The 26,601-nt window shown below is 31.9% G+C and overlaps 1 protein-coding gene across 1 annotated transcript; it reads right to left on the bottom strand.

The window, feature by feature from the left end:
• Positions 1-2,378: 2,378 nt before the first annotated feature.
• Positions 2,379-26,283, bottom strand: LOC132738680 (alpha-1,6-mannosyl-glycoprotein 2-beta-N-acetylglucosaminyltransferase-like). The gene is made up of 9 exons (XM_060726261.1): positions 25,862-26,283; positions 25,595-25,688; positions 23,147-23,244; positions 15,782-15,881; positions 13,076-13,206; positions 11,916-11,991; positions 6,129-6,218; positions 4,010-4,134; positions 2,379-3,107 (listed from the first exon to the last, which is right to left on the bottom strand). The coding sequence occupies exons 1-9, from the start codon at positions 26,146-26,148 to the stop codon at positions 2,885-2,887; spliced, it is 1,224 nt and encodes a 407-aa protein (XP_060582244.1). The 5' UTR covers positions 26,149-26,283; the 3' UTR covers positions 2,379-2,884.
• Between the last annotated feature and the right edge of the window lie 318 nt (positions 26,284-26,601).

Genomic DNA, 26,601 nt, shown 5'->3' on the forward strand with positions numbered 1-26,601 from the left:
AAGCCCAATATCTACACAGTAGCATCCATGTAAATCTTCCTGGTTTTGATTAATTTTCAAATGACATAAATGACTGGTGAAAACAAAAATATTGGTGCTGTTTAAGGATGATTCCTGATGTTGATGCAGAAAGGAAAACATGACCTTACCACGAGGAAGAGTTATTTATAGCCAGAGTGACCTTGACCGTGACCCAATCCACATACAACTGTCTGCCCAAAAAGCAGAGGTCCATTAAAGGTGCCAAAAAAAATCGAACGTCTAAGACATCAATAAAGATGCTAGGAAAACAGGCAGCTAAGTGTGACACACAGACAGACAGACATGAGGATGGAAGGAAAACTGGTAACTATATGCTTCACATTTCTGTGAGCATATAAAAACGTAATTCATAGAAACAATACAGTGTTTTTATCTATGCTAAATACTTTTCTTTAGCCATTCATTTTTCAAAATAAAACTGAATTTCCTTTTTTTTTTGTAACATAAATGCAGTTTATATATACATGTTATATTGATCTCCTATCATTAATATTCAACATGCATAGTGATCTCATTAATATTCAACATGTATAGTGATCTCATTAATATTTAACATGTAAAGTGATCTCATCAATATTCAACATGTAAAGTGATCTCAATAATATTCAACATGTAAAGTGATATCATTAATATTCAACAGGTAAAGTGATCTCATCAATATTCAACATGTAATAGTGACCTTATAAATATTCAATATGTATAGTGATCTCATTAATATTCATGAAGAAGATGTTCATTTTTACTCATTATTTTTGTTATAACCTAAATCTATGTAATTCAAATCCATATAAAATACACAAAATACTTGCTTGTACATTTTAACATTAAAAACAATTCAGATTAACAATAATGAAGAAATCTGTTTCTTCTTAAAGGCCCATCATGCCCCAAAATTGCTATCATTTCTAATTCTCAAATGAAAAAATAAGTTTCTTTTTGGTGTTCTGTGACAAATTTTAGAACAGTACTCCTTGGCTGAAAGAACCTTTGGGGTTTTTGTTGTTGTTTTCTTTGGTTATTAATATTAAAATTATAGTCAAAATACAACCTATTTACATTTTGCTTCTTAAGTGACAACTTATTTATATGTGGAAAGCATCCAACATGTTCTAAAGTAGTTACGTAAAAATATAAAAGCATGGCTTTAATATCTTTCCTGGGGCTTAGTGTGCCTTTAAACACCTTAAAAATGCCCACTCCTTAAAACTTTAAGGTTAAAGCTAAATAAAAAAACCAATATAAATTTTCCCAAAAAAAGAACTTCAATAATGAAATAATGCTATAAAAAAATGTTTCCATAAAAAAAAACGTGATAGCATATTTTTATTTAGATGTTTAAGTGATTGTCTATGAAAACATATTGTCAAAACTCTAAACTTTAATTAAATAGAAATTACTCTAAGTTAGCAATAAATGCAAAAAATTTCTGCTTTCTGCAATCTTCTGTGTGACCAGCATCACAGAAATTATATCTAACTCGACTACTAAAAACTCAAAAAATAGCCCTCGACCTGAACCCATAACCTAATGGAACCTTCAATGATAAGCCTTTGCTGCTAGTATAGAGCCAGTCCAGCCTGCACATCCATATACTCTGACCAGGCTCTATACTGTTGGCTCACTAACTTCAAATTTTATACCATTAAAGGGAGACCACTGAGATTTTTTGACTTAACAGGACTGGAAATATTTTTTTTCAATATTTGTGTACCATTTATTGTCTAGACCAATAACTTTTGTGCAAACTTTCAGATCATTCCCTCTCCCTGTTTTTCAACAATCAAATTTATTGTGAAAAATATCCCGAAAATGAAAAGCGTTGCAATGATTTTGACTCAAATCAGGCTAAGAATCGCTCAAAATTTGATTTTCCATTTAATTCTGAGCACATTTCTCTATTATCCTTTACAAATTTTTCCATTTCAGTGTTTCAATTGATTTATGTAAGTATTTAAATTTTAGGTTTTAGCATTTTGACCTCAGTGGAGTTCCTTTAAAATTGATAATGAGCAGACTGGAAAAGTTCAATTAGGAAATTGTGCAGGTTCAGGATAAACAGGGTGTACACTGTATTTGTTTATAAAGCACCTTATACATAAACCTTGGTCAATAACATTAAAAACTGTTTAAAAAAAAAAAAGTTCATATAAAATATAGGTTAACATAAAGCATATACCATTATCAAATGGTCTTGTTATATCATAATATAATAATAGGTAAACATAAAAGTAAGTTGTAGAGTCTAAACACAAGATCATTTCAACTGTAAAGTCCCCCCTGACAGTTGACAACCTGTGTTCTACTCCCTTAGTGTAAAGTGATACCGCTGGTTGGTGTTTTTGCTTTTTGATATTTTAACTTAAGCTGCGCTGTTTTCACCCGTTTAACTGATTGACAAAAGTCATCGACTTTGATGTCAGAGCTTCAAAACTTCTGTTCCACTTTTGTCATCAATTTGCGCTGTTTTTGTCATAGTTAAAAATATCGTATGTCTCAGTTTGATTATTTCCCGAACTCAAGTATTCAAAAGAATCCAAGTCTTTCTCTAGGGCTAACTACACATTTTCTTTGCCTTCTCACAGATCCACTGTCTTCACCTGTATGACATAATATATTCCTCTCTCTTTAGTTCTCTTATAACTCTAGCGACATTATCGAAGGCTTTTGTTGTTTTCTTTCCTTTCCGAAGAACACATAGAAATTGACTACAACACTGTAAAGCTTTCAAAACACCATTTGCACTGGTTTGATTGGTTTTACGTTCTTTTTTAAACTTCTTAATATCAAAACGAAAAATGAAAAATAATAAAATAATCAAGATTACATTAATGAAAAGTCTTCATCAATGGAGGCTAGAATTATCTTTCATAAAGCTCAAACAAAGTTGTCTATCCCTGAGATCGCCCCACCCACCATTGGGTTTTGGGTCCCGAAGCTTAAGGCCCGAGTACCCGCCTATAGTTACTGTGTTGGGGAATAAATGCTGTTTATTGGCGTCAATTAATTTCTGTGTCGTCTCTTTCTTCTCAGCTGGTTTACAGTTCTTCCCTTTATGATGAACTCCACTGCAAATATAACGAAAGAAAAATGTACAAAATACGTGTTTTCACAATAAACAGCTATAAAGAAAATTCACTAAGCTCAAACTCAGATCTCAGGTATTTGATTGGTCAGAAACATCTACAGAATGTTCACTGACCAATGAAACTCCTGAAATTTGAGACAGAGCTCAAAATTTTTTTTTATCACCTTTAGGCAGGCCTGTTTTATGTCGCTTAATTGTTAACAGATATCCAATGGATTCATTTTTTAAATAACCGCATGATATTGTAAGATCAAAGAGATAAGTAAAAGCAATCAAGTGATGTGTAAATGATTGTTTAAATTACATTTTTCAGATATTATGTCATACAGTATTTTAATACTGAACTCAATTTACAATTTATATGTAAACTTTCTAAGGAAACATAAATCGTTAACACATGACAGGATATATATGTTAATAATATGCAAACATTTACAGGGGGAGCAATGTTGTACAATTACTGGAAGTTTTATATGCAAAAACGATAACGAATGTGCAAAAACCAGTAATTCCAGACAGCTTATATCAATTTCTTTAATATTTTTACTCTTTATTTTTGACAAATGATACCGTTATTATGTTTGTAAAAACAAGCAATATGCACACATAGTAACCCTTGTGGATAAGGGGTCGACTTTAAGGGTTGAGGCATCAGTGACGGAAAGAGGCCACTAAATAGGTTTGAATTACTGGAGTCTATACATCACTCAACTCTAGCGGGTTAGGTGGTTTTGATCCAGGTGTTGCTTTAAATTTGTAACACCTGAGGTTAGCCAAAATCAATCTTCTGCACAAAACAACTTAAATTTTGTTGATTAGCCGTAATGCTAACCAACCAACCAACCAAACAAACAAACAAACAAGCACGCTTAAGCGTCATACCATTCGCCCATATGGAACACACGGGTTGCCTTCATCTTGAGCACTTTCATTGGAGCAGAAAAACATTTACTGCTAAGATGCTGCAATGTCCAGTCCCAATTATAGTCATCAAAATTACAAAACTCCTGCAATAAACAAACCCAAAAATACATTCATAATTATACAATCATTATGAGCAAAAAGTCACAAATACAGCAATATGAATTAATATACCCTATAAAATCTATTTTTAGCTCCTGTTACTCAGATATGTTACAGACCATAACAATTTATACACATCAGTTAAAGAAAAATGCTTATCAGCTAATGTTTCTTAAAATTTGTAATCCAACTTAAAATAAAGTTTCTTGTATCTCGTAGATTCATTTAAGGCCCATCCAAAGCAAGTTTCATTAAATTTGGTGAAAAATGTCTTGGAAAATACTTTTGGTTAAAATGTCTCAGAAGAGATATTTGAAGTAAATGTTATGACAGACAGACAGACAGGTGGACAGACAGACGGCTGCAGGAGACAGAAGATGACAGTCATCAAACCTAAGCTCAAGTTAGCTTGAAAAAAAAAAACCTTTTTATTAGCAATATCTACCATATACATGAAAGTATATACATCTGTCAAGTGTTTCTACAATTATTTTCCTTCCATCTTAATTACTAGTTGATATTATTGAAATATATCTCTCCAGTATTAATGATTAATCAATATTTTTTTTTTTTCAATTAAAAAAATAACAGCAGCTGTTGTGAACAGTGTTGGGGACAAAATGTTTAACGTCTAAAGAATTTAAACATGGTGTACATTTGTACTACTTGTTTAAATGCCTTGTTGACCTTCCTTCTCATGTATCATATACTAATGGCTCATTCCAATTTATATGTTCACAAATTGTCCTTAATGACAGTATTTCATAGCAAGTTTTAAATAAAGCCTGGAGGTAATATCATTTCTTATAGCTAAACGGTGTCATCATCCACAGTTTTGTACAGTGGTTCACAGTTTGTTTTGACGAATTGTCAGATTTTAGGTTATACTGATACAGTTAAGGTCATACGTTGACCTTACATGCCTCTTTGTCCCTTGTGCATTATTTCAAGTCAAAGAAGGTACCTGAATATAACCGCAACATTCCATAAGCTAGCTGGATAGCTACCTCACATGAAAGAATCCACACACAGAATCGGACCAGCAATGGTTGGATTCTCATATGGGAAGAAGCTATCCAGCAAAATTATGGAAGGTCAGAGGCTTTGTGGACTGAAAAGGCATAAAAACTAGAACTGTGTCCAAAGGACACGGATGCCCCCACTGACAACATATATATGGTATATAGTTAAAAAATCAACAAAGGGCCATAATTCTGTTAAATTTGGTCGCAGCAAAAATTCCTTCCTTTACTACCATCTACACATTAAGGTTGTTCATCTCTGGAAGTTTAAGCAAAATCTGCCATCCGGTTTAAGAGGAGTTGCGTTCACAAAATTTCTATATGGTATATAGTGAAAAAATCAACAAAGGGCCATAATTCTGTTAAATTTGGTAGCAGCAAAAATTCCTTCCTTTACTACCATCTACACATTAGGGTTGTTCATCCCTGGAAGTTTAAGCAAAATCTGCCATCCGGTTTAAGAGGAGTTGCGTTAACAAAATTTCTATATGGTATATAGTGAAAAAATCAACAAAGGGCCAGAATTCTGTTAAATTTGGTCACAGTAAAAATTCCTTCCTTTACTACCATCTACACATTAGGGTTGTTCATCCCTGGAAGTTTAAGCAAAATCTGCCATCCGGTTTAAGAGGAGTTGCGTTCACAAAATTTTTACATGGTATATAGAGAAAAAATCAACAAAGGGCCATAATTCTGTTAAATTTGGTCGCAGCAAAAATTCCTTCCTTCACTACCATCTACACATTAAGGTTGTTCATCCCTGGAAGTTTAAGCAAAATCTGCCATCCGGTTTAAGAGGAGTTGCGTTCACAAGATTTCGGGACGTACGGAAGGACGGACGGACGGACAGACGGACGGACAAGTGCAACGCTATATGCTCCCACTCTGTGGGGGCATAAAAAGCCTACATTATTACAACTAGAAATCTTGTCCTCACAAAGTCATGTGACACTTACCGTTCCACATTTTTTAATCTCTTTGAAGAGGTTGATATTAAATGCCATTCCCATATTATGTCTAGAGGAGATCCAGTTAGCAACCTCAACCTAAAAAAGTAAAATACAAAATTCTGAAACTGTATCCAAAAAACTGTTGTCATGTCAGTGAATTTGTATAGCTTTAAGGTAAGTTTAAGAGTGCAGCGCCAAAGTTAGTTAAACCACAAGTCATGCTCAGAACAAATGCTTCTCAATTAAGAAATGCACATTCAAATTAAAGCAGATGTATTTACAAGGATGTAACAAAATAAGAGTGGATGTTTTTAAATAAGAGTGGATGTGTTCAAATTAAGAGTTGATGTGCTCAAATAAAAATGGATATATTCAAATTAGAATACTAGATGTGTTTAAATTAATGTGAATGATTCAAAACTAAAATAAATACATATATCTTCAATAAGAAATAACTAGAACTCCGCGAGTCGGATGTGTCGCCTTGTGAACAATGTAGTTTAGGGGAAATGGCCAGGACAAAAATGAAATATGAAAAATAACAAAGGGCAATAACTAAAAAAATAATAAGTGCAGAGCAGCAGTTTCTGTACACTGCACTTCTTATCAATAAGATCTATCATTCTATGATGTTTCAAGTCCATAGCTTTCATACTTGAGGAGAAATGACCAGGACAAAAATAAAGTACGAAAATCAACAAAGGGCAATAAATCAAAAATAAGAAATGCAGAGTATCAGTTCTTATGCATGATGAGATTTCAAGTCCATAACTTTTATACTTTTGGAGGAATGGCCTGGACAAAAATTAAGTATGAAAATTAACAAAGGGCCATAACTCAAAAATTAAGAAATGCAGAGTACCGATTCTTGTGCACCGCACTTCTTAATAATGAGATCTATCATCCTATGAAGTTTCAAGTCCATAGCTTTTATACTTAAGGAGAAATGGCCCATACAAAATTAAAGTATGAAAATAAACAAAGGGCAATAACTCAAAAAATAAGAAATGCAGAGTACCAGTTTTTGTGCACTGCACTTCTTCTTAATGAGACCTATCATCCTATGAAGTTTCAAGTCCATGGCTTTTATACATTAGGAGAAATGGCCCGGACAAAAATAAAGTATGAAAATTAACAAAGGGCAATAACTCAAAAATTAGGAAGTGCAGAGTACTGGTTCTTGTGCACTGCATTTCTTCTTAATGAGATCTATCATCCTATGAAGTTTCAAGTCCATAGCTTTTTTAGTTGAAGAGTAATGGCCCAGGCAAAATTATAGTATGAAAATTAACAAAGGGCAATAAACTCAAAAAAATAAGAACTGCAGAGTACCGGTCCTTGTGCACTGCACTTCGGGTTATTGAAAGAAGCATGCATACCAAGTTTGAAGTCAATCAGACTTAAAGTGACTGAGTTATGCTCTGGACAAGCTTTAGGGGATGCTGGCCGATGACACCGCCGACGACATATTCACCTTTTCAGGCGACAAAAAAATGGATGTATTTGACTTAAGTACTAGTATAGTTTTTCAAATAAGTAAGTAACTTAATTCTATATGTCACACACTGATTTTTGTATATTAAAATGAATGTACTCATGAAGGCACATTATTCCTCACAAATGAAAGGCAAACATAATTTTCATAATGTTTCAAGAATGGTTCGGCATTTGCTTATCACTTGAAAAAAGAAGTGTCAAATATGTATTAATCCTTAATAAACATAGCAAAATGTTAACAAAGTAGTATTTTTTACTTCTAAGTTACTGTAACTTTACCTATTGCCAAAAACCAGCCAAGAACAAAATATGGTTTAGGTCAGGGGCCAATGAGTAAAACTTCATTGAAAGTAAAACTGTTCACCAAAAAAATACAGAGGTTTCGAGAAATAAAGTAAAAGCATTTCTGGGGAATACTAAGCCTTTAAGTCAAAGTAGTTAATATTGATTTGAGCCGCGTCAGGACAAAACCAACATAATGGGTTTGCGACCAGCATGGATCCAGACCAGCCTGCGCATCCGTGCAGTCTGATCAGGATCCATGCTGTTCGCTACCAGTTTCTCTAATGGTAATAGAGTTGGTAATCGAACAGCATGGATCCTGATCAGACTGCTCGGATGCGCAGGCTGGTCTGGATCCATGCTGGTCGCAAACCCATTATGTTGGGTTTGTCCTGACGCGGCTCATTTCTTGTTTCTTTTCCTACATTTAATTTGAAACATTTTGATAATGTCCTGGAGGTAATTTATCTGATCAGAGTTTTACATTTCTAGCTTGAAACTTCTCTTACCATCAATTGATATAAATTATAAACTAAAATCAACTTTAAATAAATTGTAACAGCTTAAACACAAAACATGCATAAAATAAAAAAATGAAATGTTCATCAACAAAATTTAATAATGAAACAAACAAGAGGGCATTCAAACAGATGGCAATGTATACTGAAGCAATTCTGACAGTTTCTTTTATGTCAATTTTAAAAAATATCTGTCAATAGTAAAAGTAACGTAAGTATATGCCAATAGTAAATGTAACGTATGTATTTGTCAAAAGTAAAAGTAACATAAGTATAATTATGTCAATTGTAAAAGTAATTTAAGTATCTGTCAATAGCAAAGTAACATAAGTATATGCCAATTGTAAAAGTAACTTAAGTATATGTCAATAATAAAAGTAATGTATGCATAATTATGTCAATAGTAAAAGGAATTTAAGTATATGCAAGTAGTAAAAGTAACGTAAGTTTATGCCATAAGTAAAAGTAACACAAGTATATGCCAATAGTAAAAGTAATGTAAGTATAATTATATTAATAAACAAGAGCTGTCCGTAAGACAGCGCGCTCGACTTTTTTATTGCTTGCCAATAAAAAAAGTTTTTGCAGTAAAAGGCAATACAAGAATCTCTGTATTTTTAAAGTGAACAATGGCCATGAGCATTAAGATATTTAGTGACAGTTAAGGGCCATAATTCAAATAAAATCTTTGACAGAATTACCTTCTCCTGGACATGTTTGGGAATCATGATTGTAAACAAGTATTCCAACTTTCAAATTAATATCTCAAACAGTTCAGTCAAAAAGTGGACTGGTACTAAAAACTTAACCAAGATTCTAAGTCGATAAAAGGCCTTAATTTTTAAAACAAATCCTTGACAGAGTTACCTTCTCTTGCATACAGATGGGGGTAATGATGTGAAATAGCATTAAAAGTTTCAAAGCAATATCTCAAAGGGTTAAGGCAATAAGTGGATTTTACCCATATTCAATGTATTTTCTAAGTCAAAAAGGGGCATAATTCCGTCAAAAACCTTGACAGAGTTTTGAAATAAAGTGAGGTGGTACAAAAAACTTAACCAAGCTCAATACACTTTCTAAGTCAAAAAAGGGCCATAATTCTGTCAAAAACCTTGACAGAGTTATGTACTCTTGTCTGTAGATGGAGGTTATGATGGTGAACAAGTATGGTAAGTTTCAAAGCCATACTTGTAATACTTCTGAAATAAAGTAGGGTGGTACGAAAAACTTAACCAAGGTGTGACGCCGACGCCGGGGCGAGTAGGATAGCTCCCCTTTTCATAGAAAAGTCGAGCTAAAAAAGTAACATAAATATCTGTCAAAAATAAAAGTAACATAATGTATCTGTCAATAGTAAAATTAACTGTCAACTGTTTGTCACTACTAAAACGTATCTGTCAATACCAAAATCTCATTCTGATCCTTTAAATTCTGACATTTTTTCCCCTCCACAATACCTCTAAATCATCAGATTACAAACTAAAAAAAGTTGAACTTTGAAACATTAACTTTTTCAAATCTACCTGTCTTACAACCTTCATATTTTAAATCCCTAGAGACATCAGCTGTAATCTAGAAATATATAATTTTTCAAATTTGTTAAATATATCTCACTCCTTATATTTTAATTATTTCATATCAAACTGAACTTTCTAGAGTTTACACTAGTTATGGAAAATTTTATACTACCAAAGTGTTCAAAAAGGTTTTTACGCTTTAAATGACCATTTTCCATTGCATGTTTGTTTATTTTGTTGGGTTTCATGTCATTCTGACATTTTAAAGATCATATGGTGGCTTTCCAGCTTTCATGGCGGAGGAAGACCTCAGGTTCTCATTGTTTAAGACCTGTGTAGAACCACCAACTTTCTATAAGCTAGCTGGACACTGTCATACCATGAAAGAATCCTTAAGCCCTACCCGGATTCAAACCCACAGCAGTGACATGCATATTGGCCTGAGTCCGTACCCCTAACCGCTTCGCCACAGATGTCATTATGAATGAAAGGATGACATTCTATCATAATGTATTGTATCATAAATTCATATGAAACTACAAAGACTTAGTACTAAATACAAATATAAATTGTTGCTATCTAACTATATGTAATATGTATGTATTATTCAAGGGAGAAAGTTAAGACATTGGCAGCTATACAGACAAAAATATCCGACTCTCTGGAAGCTGATTTGCAGAAATTAAGCAGAGCTTTATTTCTACATTGTACAGTTTACCTCGAGTCTGACATTTTGCACTGTATATGTAGCCAGTCTAAATTTCTACTGCTTAAAATGGTTTCATTTTTATGAAAAATAATGGCTATAAATCTTGAGTGCTTAAATCTTATTCTTGCTCTTGAATAAAAAATTGAAAAAAAAATAAAGAGTATAAATGCAATATCAGGATAAACTAGTACAACAACAACACAATTCATTGTTATCTTGTTCAATTCTTTCCTAAATCAGATAAAGTTAAACATCTATCAAACAACAATAAATTGGCTTGAAAAAAAAACATATCTACAACATCTGTCATTAATCAACTGTTTTACAGATGTCACAAAAGTTAATTAAACAAAAGCTGTAACTATGGCAATAAAAGCTTGATGACATTTGCTTGATTCAAAATAAGTTAGCATATAAATGGAGATGATCAATTTATTGTTAAAAAACTTACTTGGAGAAATTTATATGCACTTAAGCAAGGTGTGCATTGTATATATGTAAATATGATTTTTATTATATTTACCTATATGAGCAAAGCTTTGCTTACACATCTTATATAATTCTGTATTGAATAGCATATGTACTTTTTATCAGTTTTTATTTTTTATTTCCTAGATAGGATTTTTGACTAACGTTTAATTATGCCCCCCCCCCTGATTTTGTAAAATATACTTATTGTGAGTATGAAATAGTTCTTTGTTATCTATTATAGTTTGTTTGTTTTGTTTATAATGCCATTTATTAAGATAAAAAACTAAAATGAATCAATGAAAGTAGTGTTTCTTCAAAATAAATTAAACATTCAGCTGACCAATATGCCCAGTGTAAATGCATTATGGCGAATTTTGATTAATAATGAAAATTTGCACATTTAATTACAAAGAATGATGGATTTTATGTGTTACCTACTGCATAACTTCTGAGGAAAGACAGACCATTTAAAAGCAGAAAATTGAACATTTTGATTTCTTTGATCATTATTATGCTACATTTGTTAAACAAACCTTTTTTCACTTTGAATTTAGATCTGTCCATTATCAGTATAGGAAATTTGACATGAAAAGGTGAAATGTATATCGATTGAGACTGACCTGGCTCTATACTAAAGGCATAGACAAAGCATTACTGCCATTAGTATATACAAAAGGTCAAAGTTCATGTCAGTCCAAAAAGTTGCCTGTTACCACTGATTACTCAATAGGGGAATTATATTTTTCTTATTATGGTTTTTACCAAAGATTCTGGTAATATATACAGTAATTTGGCATACCTTTCCCGCATTTGCACCATAGTTTTGTGTTTTGTCATAGTTTCCAGCTGCTAAAATCTTACATTCCGTACATTCCCTGAAAATGAACATGACAAATTTATTACAATAAAAATAATTGTTTCATATAAACTAAATAGATTCGTCTTTTTTAAATTTAAGATTAATTCATGTTAAATTTAAAAGATGTTATAATGATAATATGTACATAATAGGTTCTTTTTTTTTTTTGGTTGGATTTTAACATCGCACCAACACAGTATAAGTCATATGGTGGCTCTCCAGCTTTACTGGTGGAGGAAGACCTCAGGTGCTCTACTGTGCATCATTTCAGGCACAAACAGGCATTTGAGTAGAAACCACCGACTTTCCATAAGCTAGCTGGATAGCTTCCTTACATGATACTATCCAAAGTCCTGTTGGGATTCAAACCAACGGCAGTGAGGGGCAAGTGTTTTGAAGTCAACGACCTTAACCATTCGGCCATGAATGCTTCTTTTATCACAGGTAGGCTGATAGGTAGCATGGAACAAAAATCTGGCCTTGACTTTACATGTATACTGGTGTCAACATTATTGTCTAATATATTAACTGCTAAATTTATCATTTTTATGAATAGATTCATATATTATAGAAATCTAATATCGGAACATATTTGCAAGGAAATTACAATAGAATTCAACAGTGAAACATGTAAATATCTATTCACAGTAACCATGACTTGCATTTCCTCTCTTTAACCCATGGGAGTCTGCATCATTTTCTATTATAGCAATGTAAAATGAAACATAAGCGAAAAGAAGCATTCTCCATTGTCAATGACAGCGGTTTTTGTCACACCTTGCAATTCCTCAAAGTATATTATTAATTTTTCCAAAAAGGAATATGTTTGCAGCTTTATGACTTGCTTATTTGGTTTGCAGTTAATTTTGTACTTTGTGTTGAAGACTTATTAAAATACGGCTTAACCCGGTGCTTAGGGCCATGAGGGATGTTGCACATTTCCGGTATCCCTCATGAACAGACTCCATCGAACGGAGTCTGCAATTTTCATGTAATTTTGTTGTTTTCATTGCTGCCAAAGGATCACTCTTTTTCTAGATTTTTTTTGACAATTGAAAAATGCAGTCATCATGTATTAAAGCACTAAGTCTAGAACATACTTGTTACGAAGGTTTTGCATCATCTGAAGGACAGACAAGATATCTGGTGTCACATAGTAATCCTCTTCCAACAACAACACTAAACCTTCATAATTCTTCATCACAGTCACTGTTTCAAATATATGGTTTAACTGAAAAACAAATCAACAAGTAAGTTTAGGGTATGACTGTTTTTCTGATTAACATATACTGTGAGTGAGTCAACTATCGTTATCTCGACATCGCTTTTCTCGATATTTCGTTATCTCGATGAAATTTTGAAAGTCCCGATTTTCTTCCTTCTTTATCTTTATTGGAAATATTTGTTTATCTCGATATTTATATTTCGATATTTTCAGTATCTCGATGTAAAATTTCAGCCCGAACAGTTATTTTCAAACTACAGTGGAACCTGTCTAATCCGAACTCGTCCGGACCAGAAGAAAAGTTCGGATTAGAAAGGTTTCCGGATTAGAAAGGTTTCCGAATTAGAAGGTTTTTTTACATGTTTTTTCATGTTATTTGCAAAATAGTTTAAGGAAAGAAAACGGGAATGCATTTGAAATTGCAATTTAAATATTTTATTTTTGCAATCTCTTATCGTTCATTTTAATACATGTGAATACAAAAATAAAGAAATAAAAATAAATAAATAAGCAAAAATATTATGTCCTCAAAGGTAACTTAACCTACGATATTTAACAGGAGGCTGAGACATGATTAAATATTCGTACCAGCATTTATTAATTGTTGTTTACTCTTATCCGATTCAGCGATTATCCGAATTCACTGACAGTTTCCATTAATTTTCATTACTTAATCACGTATCATTGAATCCATTACAAAGGATTAAAAGATATTTCTATTGCATTATATCAAAATACTTATTGAAGGTGACGAAAAACAATCAATTAAGCAATTATAGAAGATATCAAGGCAAGCTAAGTGTAATTTTCATACCTTCGCAGATCAGACGTTTCACCCATTAATCAAGCGAAATAACACTAAGTCTTATCAGTTTGGTGTATGTTTACATCTGCAAGATGTGCGATTATTTGTTATTTTGAATGAAGGTGTGACATTTAGCAAAATCTGTTCGGATCCGAGAGGTAAATTTTAGAGTAAAAAAAGAAAAAAAATTGAAAAAATCGTCCGGAATTCGGAGTAGACAGGTTCCGGATCCGAAAGGTTTTTTACTATTGAAAATAGAACGAATAAAATCGGGACCGGACACTTCGTTCGGATAAGAAAGGGTTCCGGGTTAGAAGGGTTCGGATTAGCAAGGCTCCACTGTATTATTCTTTGTTTATCTCGACTAATATTTTCTTTCGTCTGTTCCATTCAAACGTGTGAAAAACACAAACTAGACGATAATTGCTCAATAGCGCATGTCATAATGTTGATTATGTTTGTAACAAGTTTAGCTGTTTTTATAAAAGTTAATCTATTTAGCGATTGACTTATGTCCAAAATGAGTAAATTTTACGTTCTTTATAAATATTCGAACACTGTATCAATTCATTATGACTTTAAATGTAAATGAAATAGTGAAAGTATAGAAACGCTATCGTTTGACAACATCACCACCAAATCAATCAGCAGTCGAACAATCTCGAGAAAGACCCGATAACTAACCCGGGAGGATATCCGGATTAACCACCCTGAAAACAATGTTTTCACTATATTGGTGTATTACTGAGTAAACCTCACTATGTGTTTTTATCAAAGACACCCGTATTTCCGCTGGTAAACATCCGCTAATGTTACTTTGTTAAATATTGACTAGGCCAATGAAAACTAGACATGGGGATATCATAGTTTACTTGACATAAAGTATGCACATGTCTTTTGTAAAAATCAGTTTCTGCCTTATTCAAACCCTAATAATTATGTTTATCTCGACATTTCGTTATCTCGATATTTTTGGACGGTCCCGATGACTTCGAGATAACGATAGTCGACTGTCAGTTAATGGTATAATTGTTCTTCTTATGTTTCTAACCTGGCTTTCTTTCCTGATTCAAATTTAAGTAAGAGACCATGACATATAAATTATCATGTGATACTTGTATGTTTTTCATTAAACCAATTTTTTTTAAAGTTAATAAGAAATTATGATGTCAAATAAATGACATCATAGGAAAGAACAATATCAAGTCAAAGGGACACCACTGGACTGGAGATAATTTTTCAAGAATTTTATTTCACTTGATGCAGGCTGGTTCATACCAATTACATGTTTGCAAAATTTCAGAACTCAGTGAAGTTCCTTTAAAAATAGGTACTTTAGTATAATTCAAATTCATTTCTACAACGAAAATATCAGAGTTTAAGTCAACAAGCTAGATTTTGGTTATCCAGCATGTACCTGAAAATTGAGTTATTTCAATACACCATGAGATAAAGAATAACCAAAGATTTTCCATGAGCTAGCTGAATACCTATCTCAAATGAAAGAATCCAAAGTCTCTAAAGGGATTCCAATCCACAGCTGTGACAGGTAAGTGATTAATAGTCAGTGACTTTAATTACCTGAAAGTAGAGGCCACACAACGCCTTACACCAACCCACATATATAAAATATAAAAATCACTCACATCAAAGTCACCCTCCTTTCTCATGTTAAATTACTGCAGTCTTAAAACACTTCTGTTAACAAAACCCATTTTTCTGCTCTACTGACGGGCCATGTTGTACAGGTTTTAATGTATTATAGTAATAATTTACCTTCCAGAACCAATGATGTTTGGTCTGACAATACTTGGCTTCCCTGTAATGTCCATATTTGTCTGGATATTCAAAATTCTGACACTTCACCTTTGCAGCCCTGAAATATACACATAACATTTTACCATTCCTTCACTACTAAATGTTAATTTGTACAAATACAATTTTAGCATCAAGGTCACAGATCAAGGTCACGGATCAAGGTCACTGTGACCCTGAAAATTGAAATAGTGAGCTTCTCTTGCCGATTCTCCTGCTGATTTTCCGTATAAGGAGTAGCACTTGTGTGTAACTGTTCTTTTGAGAAGAAACAAATTTAAATATCACAGACATAATAACCTTGACCTTTGACCTTATTAAATTTAAAGGTCTCGGTCTTGGCAACTGTACATTTATTTTTTTCCTTCACATATCAAGCACAGTCAAAATGGTCTATCTACCAACTAAGTAACATAACATAACATAAAAGACAACTAAATATGAGAAGAACATCATTATTTATTGATCCAGCTTTAAGTGAGGTCATAATGGTACTGAATCGTTTTCATTATGATTTACAGTATGATTTACGGGTAATTCAAACCATTATACAAGGTTCCACAATGATGTTGAGTCATTTTCAAATTTCATCCTAATTTAGAAATTTCTACCATTCCAAACAATTCAACATTGAGATTATTGTGCTGTTTTTTGTACGGGCAATATTTCCCTTGTAAAAAAAGGGCCCAGAACAAAAATATCTGAGAATCTAGCTTTTGCAAGTAACATTATTTTGATTACTGTTCTAAAACAGCATCTGTATATGATTTTGTATCCTAACCAATCAAAATGATTCAAACATAATGCCCTGTCAAATTATATTTCTGAGTATTTTCACACTGTTTATGCTTACTTACATATTTACCAAATCAATAGTTATAGAACAATATTCTCTACAGAGTAAAGATTTTAAACTTACAACAAATTTCTCAAGATAATTTAAAAGTCAATAAGCTCGCAATTGTTTAAAGTCTGATTTCATCTCTTTTACTTACTTTGTACTTTGTTCTTTAAATGCGTATGTCTATAAATTGTGATCATCAATCTTTTAACGTAATGTAAGTAAAGTAATGATGTTACAGTGAACTTTCCTATTCCTTTATAAATATGCATTTAAAGTTTCAGGATAGTAAAAGACAATGTTTATAATGTGAAGGGTTTTATATCAACAGCTTGTATTGTAACCTAAATGCAAAGAGAATGTTTAATACATGAAAAAAAAACAGTATTTAACAATTCCTGAAGAATTGACCTGCACATTTAGCCTTTAACCTGCTCCTGAAGCATTTAAACCTAAGGTTTTATGATTAAGTTTGTAAAACTGTCCTTGTCTTTAAACCTGCCCATTAAATCTTTAAACCTGCCACTGAAGTCTTTAAACCTGCCTCTTAAATCTTGAAACCTGCCCCTGAAGTCTTTCAATACCTGCTTTTAAATCTTTAAACCTGCCCCTGAAGTCTTTCAATACCTGCTTTTAAATCTTGAAACCTGCCCCTGAAGTCTTTCAATACCTGCTTTTAAATCTTGAAACCTGCCCCTGAAGTCTTTCAATACCTGCTTTTAAATCTTTAAACCTGCCCCTGAATTCTTCAAACCATCATCAGATACCCATGGCCGACCATTACCATTAATATCACACCCGTGGGATTTTTCGCCAATATCCAATCGATAAGAGGTGTGTCAAAGACAGATAATTCATTGGATGCCACATGATTTCATGAGGCGACTACAACCAATCAAAACGCTCATTTGGTGAAACGTTAATTCTAGAAAAAATACTACTATTGTGCTCTCTGCTTGTGAAATAATTTAATTTGGGAATCATTTTTCCTTTTATATTCCTGTACGAAAAATCAGCATGGATTTTATGAGGACCGATTCAGGCCTGTTTTGAACCAGAATTGGCAAAATCAGGGTGAAATAGACATGGACCCTGAATTTTCAATAAATCTCACATGGGAATTCAAGTATTTTCTACCCTGACACCGTCTTCATTTTGGTAAAAGTCAGGGTGGAGGCAGGAATATTTGCACTTTGAAAATATTTTGACACAGATTTTATTGACTTGGAGAAATGTAAGCAAAATCTACCCAGATATTTCAAAGTTAGAAAATGTTGAAGAACCAGTTTTAATACATTCTTTAAAGTTCTTCATTTCCAGCCTGATTTTTCTGACTTAGAGTTATTAGAAATGAATATTGCAATACACTAATAATACAGTTCAGACAAAATTGAATTTTAAATTCAGAAGAAAAACGTTTTATAAATTTGTCTATTTCTAGAAACTATCACTTGATTTATGGTAAACTCCATTTTACAAAAATTAGTTTCATTTACTGAATTATTTTTTATTATTTTTTTTTTTGAAATTTAATAAATTTTTATGTGGATTATTTAGATCAAAATGATTTATTGTTATCAATGAAATTGATAATTGTTACTAGTAATTGATTGTATCTATATTTAACTTATGACAAACAATTTTTTATTTTATGCATAAAGTGGTCAGCTGAATAAGTAATGTACAAGATTTTTAGTTTTTATCCACCATCTCACAATCTGCACAGAATCTCATAATGTCTAAGGTCAGCTTTCAGTTTATATAAACAAATAACCTTCAAGTGGAACTTTATACAGTATTTCAAAATACTTTATGTTAAACTGGGCTATCTGGCAGATGAAAATAGAGAAGTTAGCACAGATTGACTGACAGCAGTTTAAAATCCAGAGCAAATATCACACCCTGAAAATTGTTTCCAGCATGGTCATTTTCTTTAGAAAGATTTGAGGCTTAAGTTGTGATTTTGATTCAAATAAATCATCTTACACTTATATATTAATATATAAATGAGTTTTGATAATTATATAGATAATGAGATTTAAGAATTCAACTACCCTAGCTATACAGAACTTTCTTGGAAAATTTATTGTGAAACTTTAACATATATAATAATTATAACATGGAGCATAATAGTGTTAAACTTCGTTACTCATTTTGAAAAAAATGGAGGGAAATTAGCAGCCAATCGTGACAGATAAATGGTAAGTTATAATTAAATTACAGTTCTTAATATTTTTAATTTTTCATATAATAATGAATTTTGTAAGCCCAGTATTCTGAAAAGAAATTAAATAAATTTCCAGGAAACCTGTTTAAAAATATGGAGGGAAAATAGAAATCATCCTTAATTTTTCTAAATAAACTATACATTTTGATCATTCCATTCTAGAAAAAACCCCACTGAAGTCTTAAAATGAAAAAAAAATTATAACATGATTGCATATTTGTTTTTTTTTTCTACATCCAAAATTTAGGTTGAAGCCAAATATTTCAGTAACATGTGACAATTAAGAGGATGAAGAAGAAGAAAATGGTGTAGTTGCGGAACAAAAGAATACAATGGAAGAAATATTACTGGTAATTTTTATTTTCTTCATTTAATTCTATCAAAATTAGTTTTAGTTTTAAATTTAATTATCGAAAGTATTCATCCCTGCAAATTTAATAGAATTAATAACTTCATAAAGTCAGTACATATATGTCTATAATGCTGTAGCTTCTTTAAAATAATTTCATCAATCATTTTGTTCTTTTGTTTTGATTGCAATTAATGCAATATACCTTTTAAACATCATTGTATGGACATATTTCTCTATATTAAGGTGTAACATTTTCTTTTAGATTAATATATAAATTGAAAGTTGACTATAGCATATTCCTACACTGCTTTCATATGTTTACAGATTGTGTAGCCCAGATACTAAAGAGTGGAATTATGTAATACAGCTGGCAGATATCTTAAGTGGAAATATCAAACAAGAATGACTTTTGAAATGTATTTAATTGTATGAAAATCAAATACAGATAAGTGAAACAAAATTCTGAATTAATTATTATTTTGTCAAATATCATGGATGAAAATTTGTAAGCAAATAGCCACCACTGAATTGTGAAGATGATCAATTCAGCATTATGTTCATTGTTTGTTATGAGCTACTTTTTATCACCTATTATTCTAAAATACATAATGCTCAGAATATGATGGAATTTATTTAAGAATATTTTCTTGGGCTGGTTCTAAAAAGATCAGGAATCTAGGTTGACTTTTATTTTAATTTCAGGGTGGGATTTGCAAAATTTTCGGGGCGGGATAATAACAGGAGGGAAAAAGTCTGGCCTGACTTTTTAAACAGAAATCAGGGTGAATTATGGCTCATTTAAATATTTCAAATTTATCCCACCCTGAAATTGCTTTCAATTTAACTAAATCTATTTTTAGAAATCTGTGTGAGTGAAAATTCTGCCCTGGATTTCCATTTCAGGGTGGTGTTTTTTCTGGCTCATTTAAATATTTCGTTGAATCCACCCTGAAAACACTATATATTGTATACTAAAAAATCTAAAAATAGATTCTGTCTTCTCTATAGTCAACTGAATAGCTTAAAAAACCTGGCTGGGAGTCTGGGAATAAATGTCTTATCCCATGTCAAATCAGGGTGTAGTCAGGGTAGGCATTTTCGTACAGGTTGACAAGACAAGTGAGACAGGTTTACACTGTGGGCATTGCTATTTTGTTTCTTATAGTTGTTTACCTTTACTGTCGAAGAATATAAATTTAGCAAAATTCAATTTCATCGGTCGATATTTTACCCACCTGTTGCTGTATATGGATGCAATTTGATTAATTTTACCCATGATTGATTACATGTTATGTTACATGTTAATCAACCACGGGTATCTTACAATGTCTTCAAACCTGCCCCTTCAATCTGCCCCTGAAGTCTTTGAACCTGCCCATTGATATGTCCCTGAAGTCATGTCCCTGAGATTTTAATCTGCACCAAAAGTACTTAAACCTGTCTCTGAATTTTTGTCTTTAAAACTGCCCCATAAATCTTTAAACCTGCCACTAAGCTATATATTTTAATCTTTCATGTTTCACTACTGCATAGTTACTGATCCACATGGATTTCTTAATGTTAAACAAGGCTGAATGGGTCAGGAGACTTTTTTTTCATATTGAAAATAATGTTTAGATTTCACAAAAACAACACAAGTCTTATCAATATATGGAACCTCCATACTTCTCTTAACACATTGCTAAATCAAATGCAAAGGTAAGTGTTTTATATTACCCACTATCTCAAAAACTTAAGTGATTAGTGATTTTAAACTCTATTTTAAGTTTCAACATTTTTTTCAGATTAACAATACGAATTTGCTTTTATGGCCAAATGGTTAAGGTTAAGGATTTCAAACCAATTATCCCTCACAGCTGTTACCCTGCGGGTTCGTATCCTGCCACAGACTTTGTATTTTTTTCCCTCAAGAAAGTATTTTTTTCCCTCAAGAAAGCTATCTCAGACTTAAACTTTCTTAAAGATTATAGACAGTAGTTCTACTCAGGCGCCCAAAATAATGCACAGAGTGGCACCTGAAGTCTTCCACCACCACTAAAGCTGGAACATCGACATATGACCTAGATAGTGTCAGGCCACCCAAAATTTTAACAAAATAGTTTTTGCTTTTTAGCAAACAATATAAAGCATTGCTCTGTACATATATCTTGATTCTTGTAATATAATTATGAAAATTTAGACGCGCCGGAACAAAACCAACATAGTGCGTTTGCAACCAGCATGGATCTAGACCAGCCTGCGCATCCATGCAGTCTGATCAGGATTCATGCTGTTCGCTGACAAACCGTATAACACATAGAGAAACTGATAGCAAACAGCATGGATCCTGATCAGACTGCGCAGATGAGCAGGCTGGTCTGGATCCATGCTGGTCGCAAATGCATTACGTTGGTTATGTCATGAGGCGGCTCAATTATTATCACCTAGTTTTAATTCAAACTGAAATGTCCCGACTAATGAGATTATAAACATATTTATCGTTCATAAAGCTTAGGCAGGAATGAATATAAAATCCTTCCATTTAATAGAATAATCCTACAACATGATTACAATGTTGAAACAAGGTGGTACATACATCGTGGGTGAGCCTCAATAACAGTCTGGGCTTCCATAACGGTTAACCTATAAATTGTGACTTTCGATGACAGACAATTTTTAGTTTTGGACATCCAAATTTTGAAACTTAATGGAAGCCCTGAATAACATTTTGAAAATTTGGATAACTTAATTTATGTCTCTGGTGTATTTAAAGTGACATTATGCCCATCCAAGAGTAAATGGGGACCAGGTAAAAAGTCAGAATAACTCTTATAATAACTTTTAGCTAGGGTGGTTTTCAATTTTATATTATACTTCACATGTAAAATCTGAATAACCAATATTATTGTGAGACAGAAAAAAAATATAAATACTTTTGTGATGTTCAGGCCAATTAAATTTCTAAAAATAGTGTGGAAGCCTTTTTATATTTTGGCATTTTCTATATTTCACCTTGAACATTTTTTATTATTAAAGGCCCAATTTATGTCCCAGAAATGTTTTTATTCTTATTTCTCAAAAGCTTTTTAATTTTGGCGTATTTTTATAGTTAAAATATATCCATTGTCCAATTGCCTGAATCATCTTTGTTTTCTGTTACTTTCTGGTAATAAGTAAAGTTCTAGTTATTTAGTATTTTGTATGGAAGTCAAAATACTAATTTGTTAACATTTTACTTCTTTTAGGACATTTGATTTCACATTTAGGGTAACAAGCAATTCATATACTCTAAACTATTATTTACATAATTCATTTAGTTATAAAATACATGTTTTACCTTTTAAAGGTAATCAATCTTTTGAAATATATTTTGTTAATTCTGCTAAACTTGACAACAAAATTTTTCTACATTATGTCACTTTAATATATACAATGTACATGAAATGATTTATTATTTAATGCATAATATTAATAAAATACAAGTTAAAAAAAAAAAAATCCAGAATTTTTTTTTTTAAATATACATGTAATCACTATGGATAATCATTGAACTAAAATTAAAGGTAAATAACGAAAGCCTCTAAAATTGAATACATTTTTGTTACTTAGAAAGGGCAAACATGTGCTTTATAATGTAGTTATAATGGGTTTAGAACTTGTTTGATGTTCATAACCTGAAGAAAATAGTGCTTAACATGATATAATTTGAAAACAGGCGACAAGTTGTAAACAAAGTGGTAGCTTAATTGACTTCCATACAAAATACTAAATAAATATACCAATACTAATCCAAAAAACTCAAAAGATGGGTAGATCTTTGAAGTAACTTACAGGACACCAAAGATAAAAAGCTTTTGAGAAATCAAAATAAAAGCATTATTGAGAATCAATTGGCCTTTAATTAAAAATCTTAAGAAATCATCTTACTCCTCCTTTTTCATGTTTCGTGGACAATCTTTAGGATCTTCTCCAGGAAATGACTTGGGATGTAACTGTAACGTATTTGGGAAGAATAGCTGCAATACCTGGAAAAGAAAACACAGTTAACAATTTACATAACAATAACTCAAGTTTTTCAGGGTTTTTTCCTGACTCAGGTTGAAATCTTAACGGTCATATTGTCAATAACATAAAATGGCAAATTTCCTTTTTCACAAATGATAAAAGACTTCTGGTGCTTCTGGCAATATCTGCCTCATGAGCTCAGTAACTTTCCCAAACTTACTGGGTAACTTGAAATTTGATTTTACAATAATTTGGCAACTTTTTAGCTTAACTGGTGGAATAAGACCTCACTGAGGTGCCCCTCTCTTGCATTATTTTAAGTTTTATGCTCAAACAGGCACCTTAATAGAATCATCAATAATTTACAAGCTGGCTGATAAGCTTCCTAACATGAATGAATCCATAGTCCTTTGAGAGATTCAAACCCACAATGGTGAAGCCGAAGTGGTTCGATGTCAACAACCTTCAGGCACGGATACCCCTTTAGCACTGAATTCTTACACATTCATATGTAACAATAAAAAATTGCATGGTGTGCTAACCCGATACTGATTTTAAGTGTCTTGAACAAATTGTTCTGGATTATTTACACTTGTTAAACAAACGAATTTCAAACTTTGAAGTAAATTATTGATCTTTACATACTCAGGTGTAGTACTGTTAATTGGCTTCCATTAGAGAAATTTCTTTGTAGTCATTGATAGTAGATATACCTATTTATATATAAAGCGGTTTTACGACACAATTAATGTTATGTATCTTTGTTGTGTTTCACTTTTGAAATTATTATACCAGTATAAAATATTACGGTAATTAAAAACTTGGTGTAAAAACACAACTCTATTTTCTCACTCTTTAATACTAATATTAGTTACAAGATGGACTTACAGTGTTGTTCCTAATGAATAAATGAATATAAAAGAAATTGCAATTTTATAGATATTTAAAATGGTTTTAAAAACCTTGTTGGCACACTGTTTGATCAAAATACTAAGTTATCTGCAATTGCATTGATATAAAGGTAAAAGTTGGCAAGGGAAATAACTTCTGTTGTCATAGATGCTAAAAGTGTTAAAAAGTGGAAAAGGCATTTTATGCATCAAAAATCCCTCAAAAATCAGTAAATTTTTACCTCTTTGGAAAGGGCAAACTTAAGTTCTATAAAGTTTATATTATGATTTTAGAGCATGTTTGATACTTAATTGTTACCTTAAGAAAGTAGTCAGAGATCACACGAGTGACTCTGAAAATATTTTTGATGCCTGATAGTGCTTTAATAAATTGATATGAAATTATTTGTCATTAAATTAGTAAAATGTAAACAAAGTGGTATTCTAACTTACATACAAAATACTATTTTACTATAACTGTACTAATTGTCAGTATACAACAGAAGAAAAACTATAATTAAAGTAAACCAAAAATAAGAAGCTTTTGAAAAATAAAAATTAAAAACATATCTGGGGTATAATAGGCCTTTAATTTTTCATTTCAATATCCTTCAGTTTAGCTGCCAACCAAATAGAACCTGGGTCAGTTTAGGCAAGGGTGTATTATATATATGCCCATATCATTATGCTCTGCCAAGCTTCACAAAAACTTAGCTCTGGCTTCCAAAATACTTTTACATGTAAAATAACCTTGGATTATACTAAGGTACAGACAGTTAAGTTATTATTACGTAGCATAGGTCCATCACCAATGCCATTAACAATGATTAATGGAAAACATTAATTTTACTTTGTATCTCTGAAATATCCTCTTTAAAAAAATCCACTCAAAGCAGTAATGAACTGTAATTCAAATCCTAAGGTATATGGTAGTAATTAATTAATCAGCATTTTTCCCTTGATATGCATATATGATGATACATCATTGAGAAGAAATAACAATAAAAATGTGAATATAAGCAATAAAACTATCATTTTGAACTACACATTCCCCTTAACACACCCATTAAGGTACTCCATCCATCAATTACTTAAACTTTTAAATTGATGAATTTCTTAAATCAGGAAATGCAAAACTGTTCATTTATGAATTAAAGATGAAACTTTAAAGTTAGAACTTAGATATCCAACAGTGTAGAGTCTAGTCAGATTGCATGGATGAGCAAGGTAGCCTGGTGGCTTTATACAGGTGACATTTAGGCTAATCAGTTTCAGATTCAGAAAGGGTAAGGTAGGTTGAACTGGGTTAAATATCATAAACAGTCTAGCAAATTACTTTACTTTCCATATGTAATACAAGATTGAGGGCATTCATGATCAAGTATTTAAGGTTTTTTTTCAGATAGAAACATTAAAATAAATGTGTATAATTCATTTAGAATCATTATAAACAATAAAAGATAATAAAGAAGTTACTTACTGGGCAAAAGTCGATATCTTTGACTAGTTTATTCAATGATTCCGAGTAGACATCGTGACTTATAATGAGCAATGTTTCCTCAAACTTCTTGCTCCTTGTGAATCAAGTAAATTTGAGGTTCAAATCTTCATAAATGACAACTATCACAAACTTTCATGTTTTTAGTTTTTAAACCGTAGCGATGAATATTTTTTATTTGTTGTTTGAATTTAACCTTATTATTTCTATTCAATCTGCTTTTAAAATTCCGAATCAAATCATTTGAACTTTTCATCGCTCGGTTTTAAAAAATCCCGGGGGCTATTATAAACTGAATTATTTTTTCCCTCTGAATCATGTAACATCCTTTTCCCAGAATTCCCTCTTTGTACATGTGGCTGTTCCCGTTTTAAGTGGTTCTCAAAATCGCTGAAATGATATCCGTCTTCGCTGTCCGCAGGTCCCGGTTGAAAATTAACGAGAATGTGTAAGTTGAGCAAAACAAAAAGACATAACACGATCATAAACATCCATCGTAGTAGTCTTCGCACCCTTGGTATCCTCATTGCTCGCATATGCCCGCCTTGCTTATCACAGAATTGAAAATACCCCAACAGTCAGAGTGCACATATCACCGATTAAAGTAAATATCCCCTCCTCTCGACTCTGCTTTTCCTTTAAAAACTGCAATGAAAAGAAATAATACCAATTTTTAGTACGGAATTGAATGCATAATCTATCATTTATTATCATCCATGAAAAAAATAACACATGCAATTGCAAAATGAGTATAATTTTTTTTTTATCAATTCGGTTAATTTTGTTTCATTTAAAATTAGCACTACCATAAATAAATTTCCCAACTAAATACTTACGGAATAAATTATTTAGTTTCCCGTATATATTTTTCTTCTAAACATCTATAATTATTAATATATTATCATCAAAATTGAATACGTGGATAGATAAATTACTATCTAGAAATGCTATTCTTCACTTTCATTATTGATTTATGAATATATGTATTA

Source organism: Ruditapes philippinarum, unplaced genomic scaffold (genome assembly GCF_026571515.1).
Source record: "Ruditapes philippinarum isolate M1 unplaced genomic scaffold, ASM2657151v2 ctg1762_1_1_1_1, whole genome shotgun sequence".
NCBI lineage: Eukaryota > Metazoa > Mollusca > Bivalvia > Venerida > Veneridae > Ruditapes > Ruditapes philippinarum.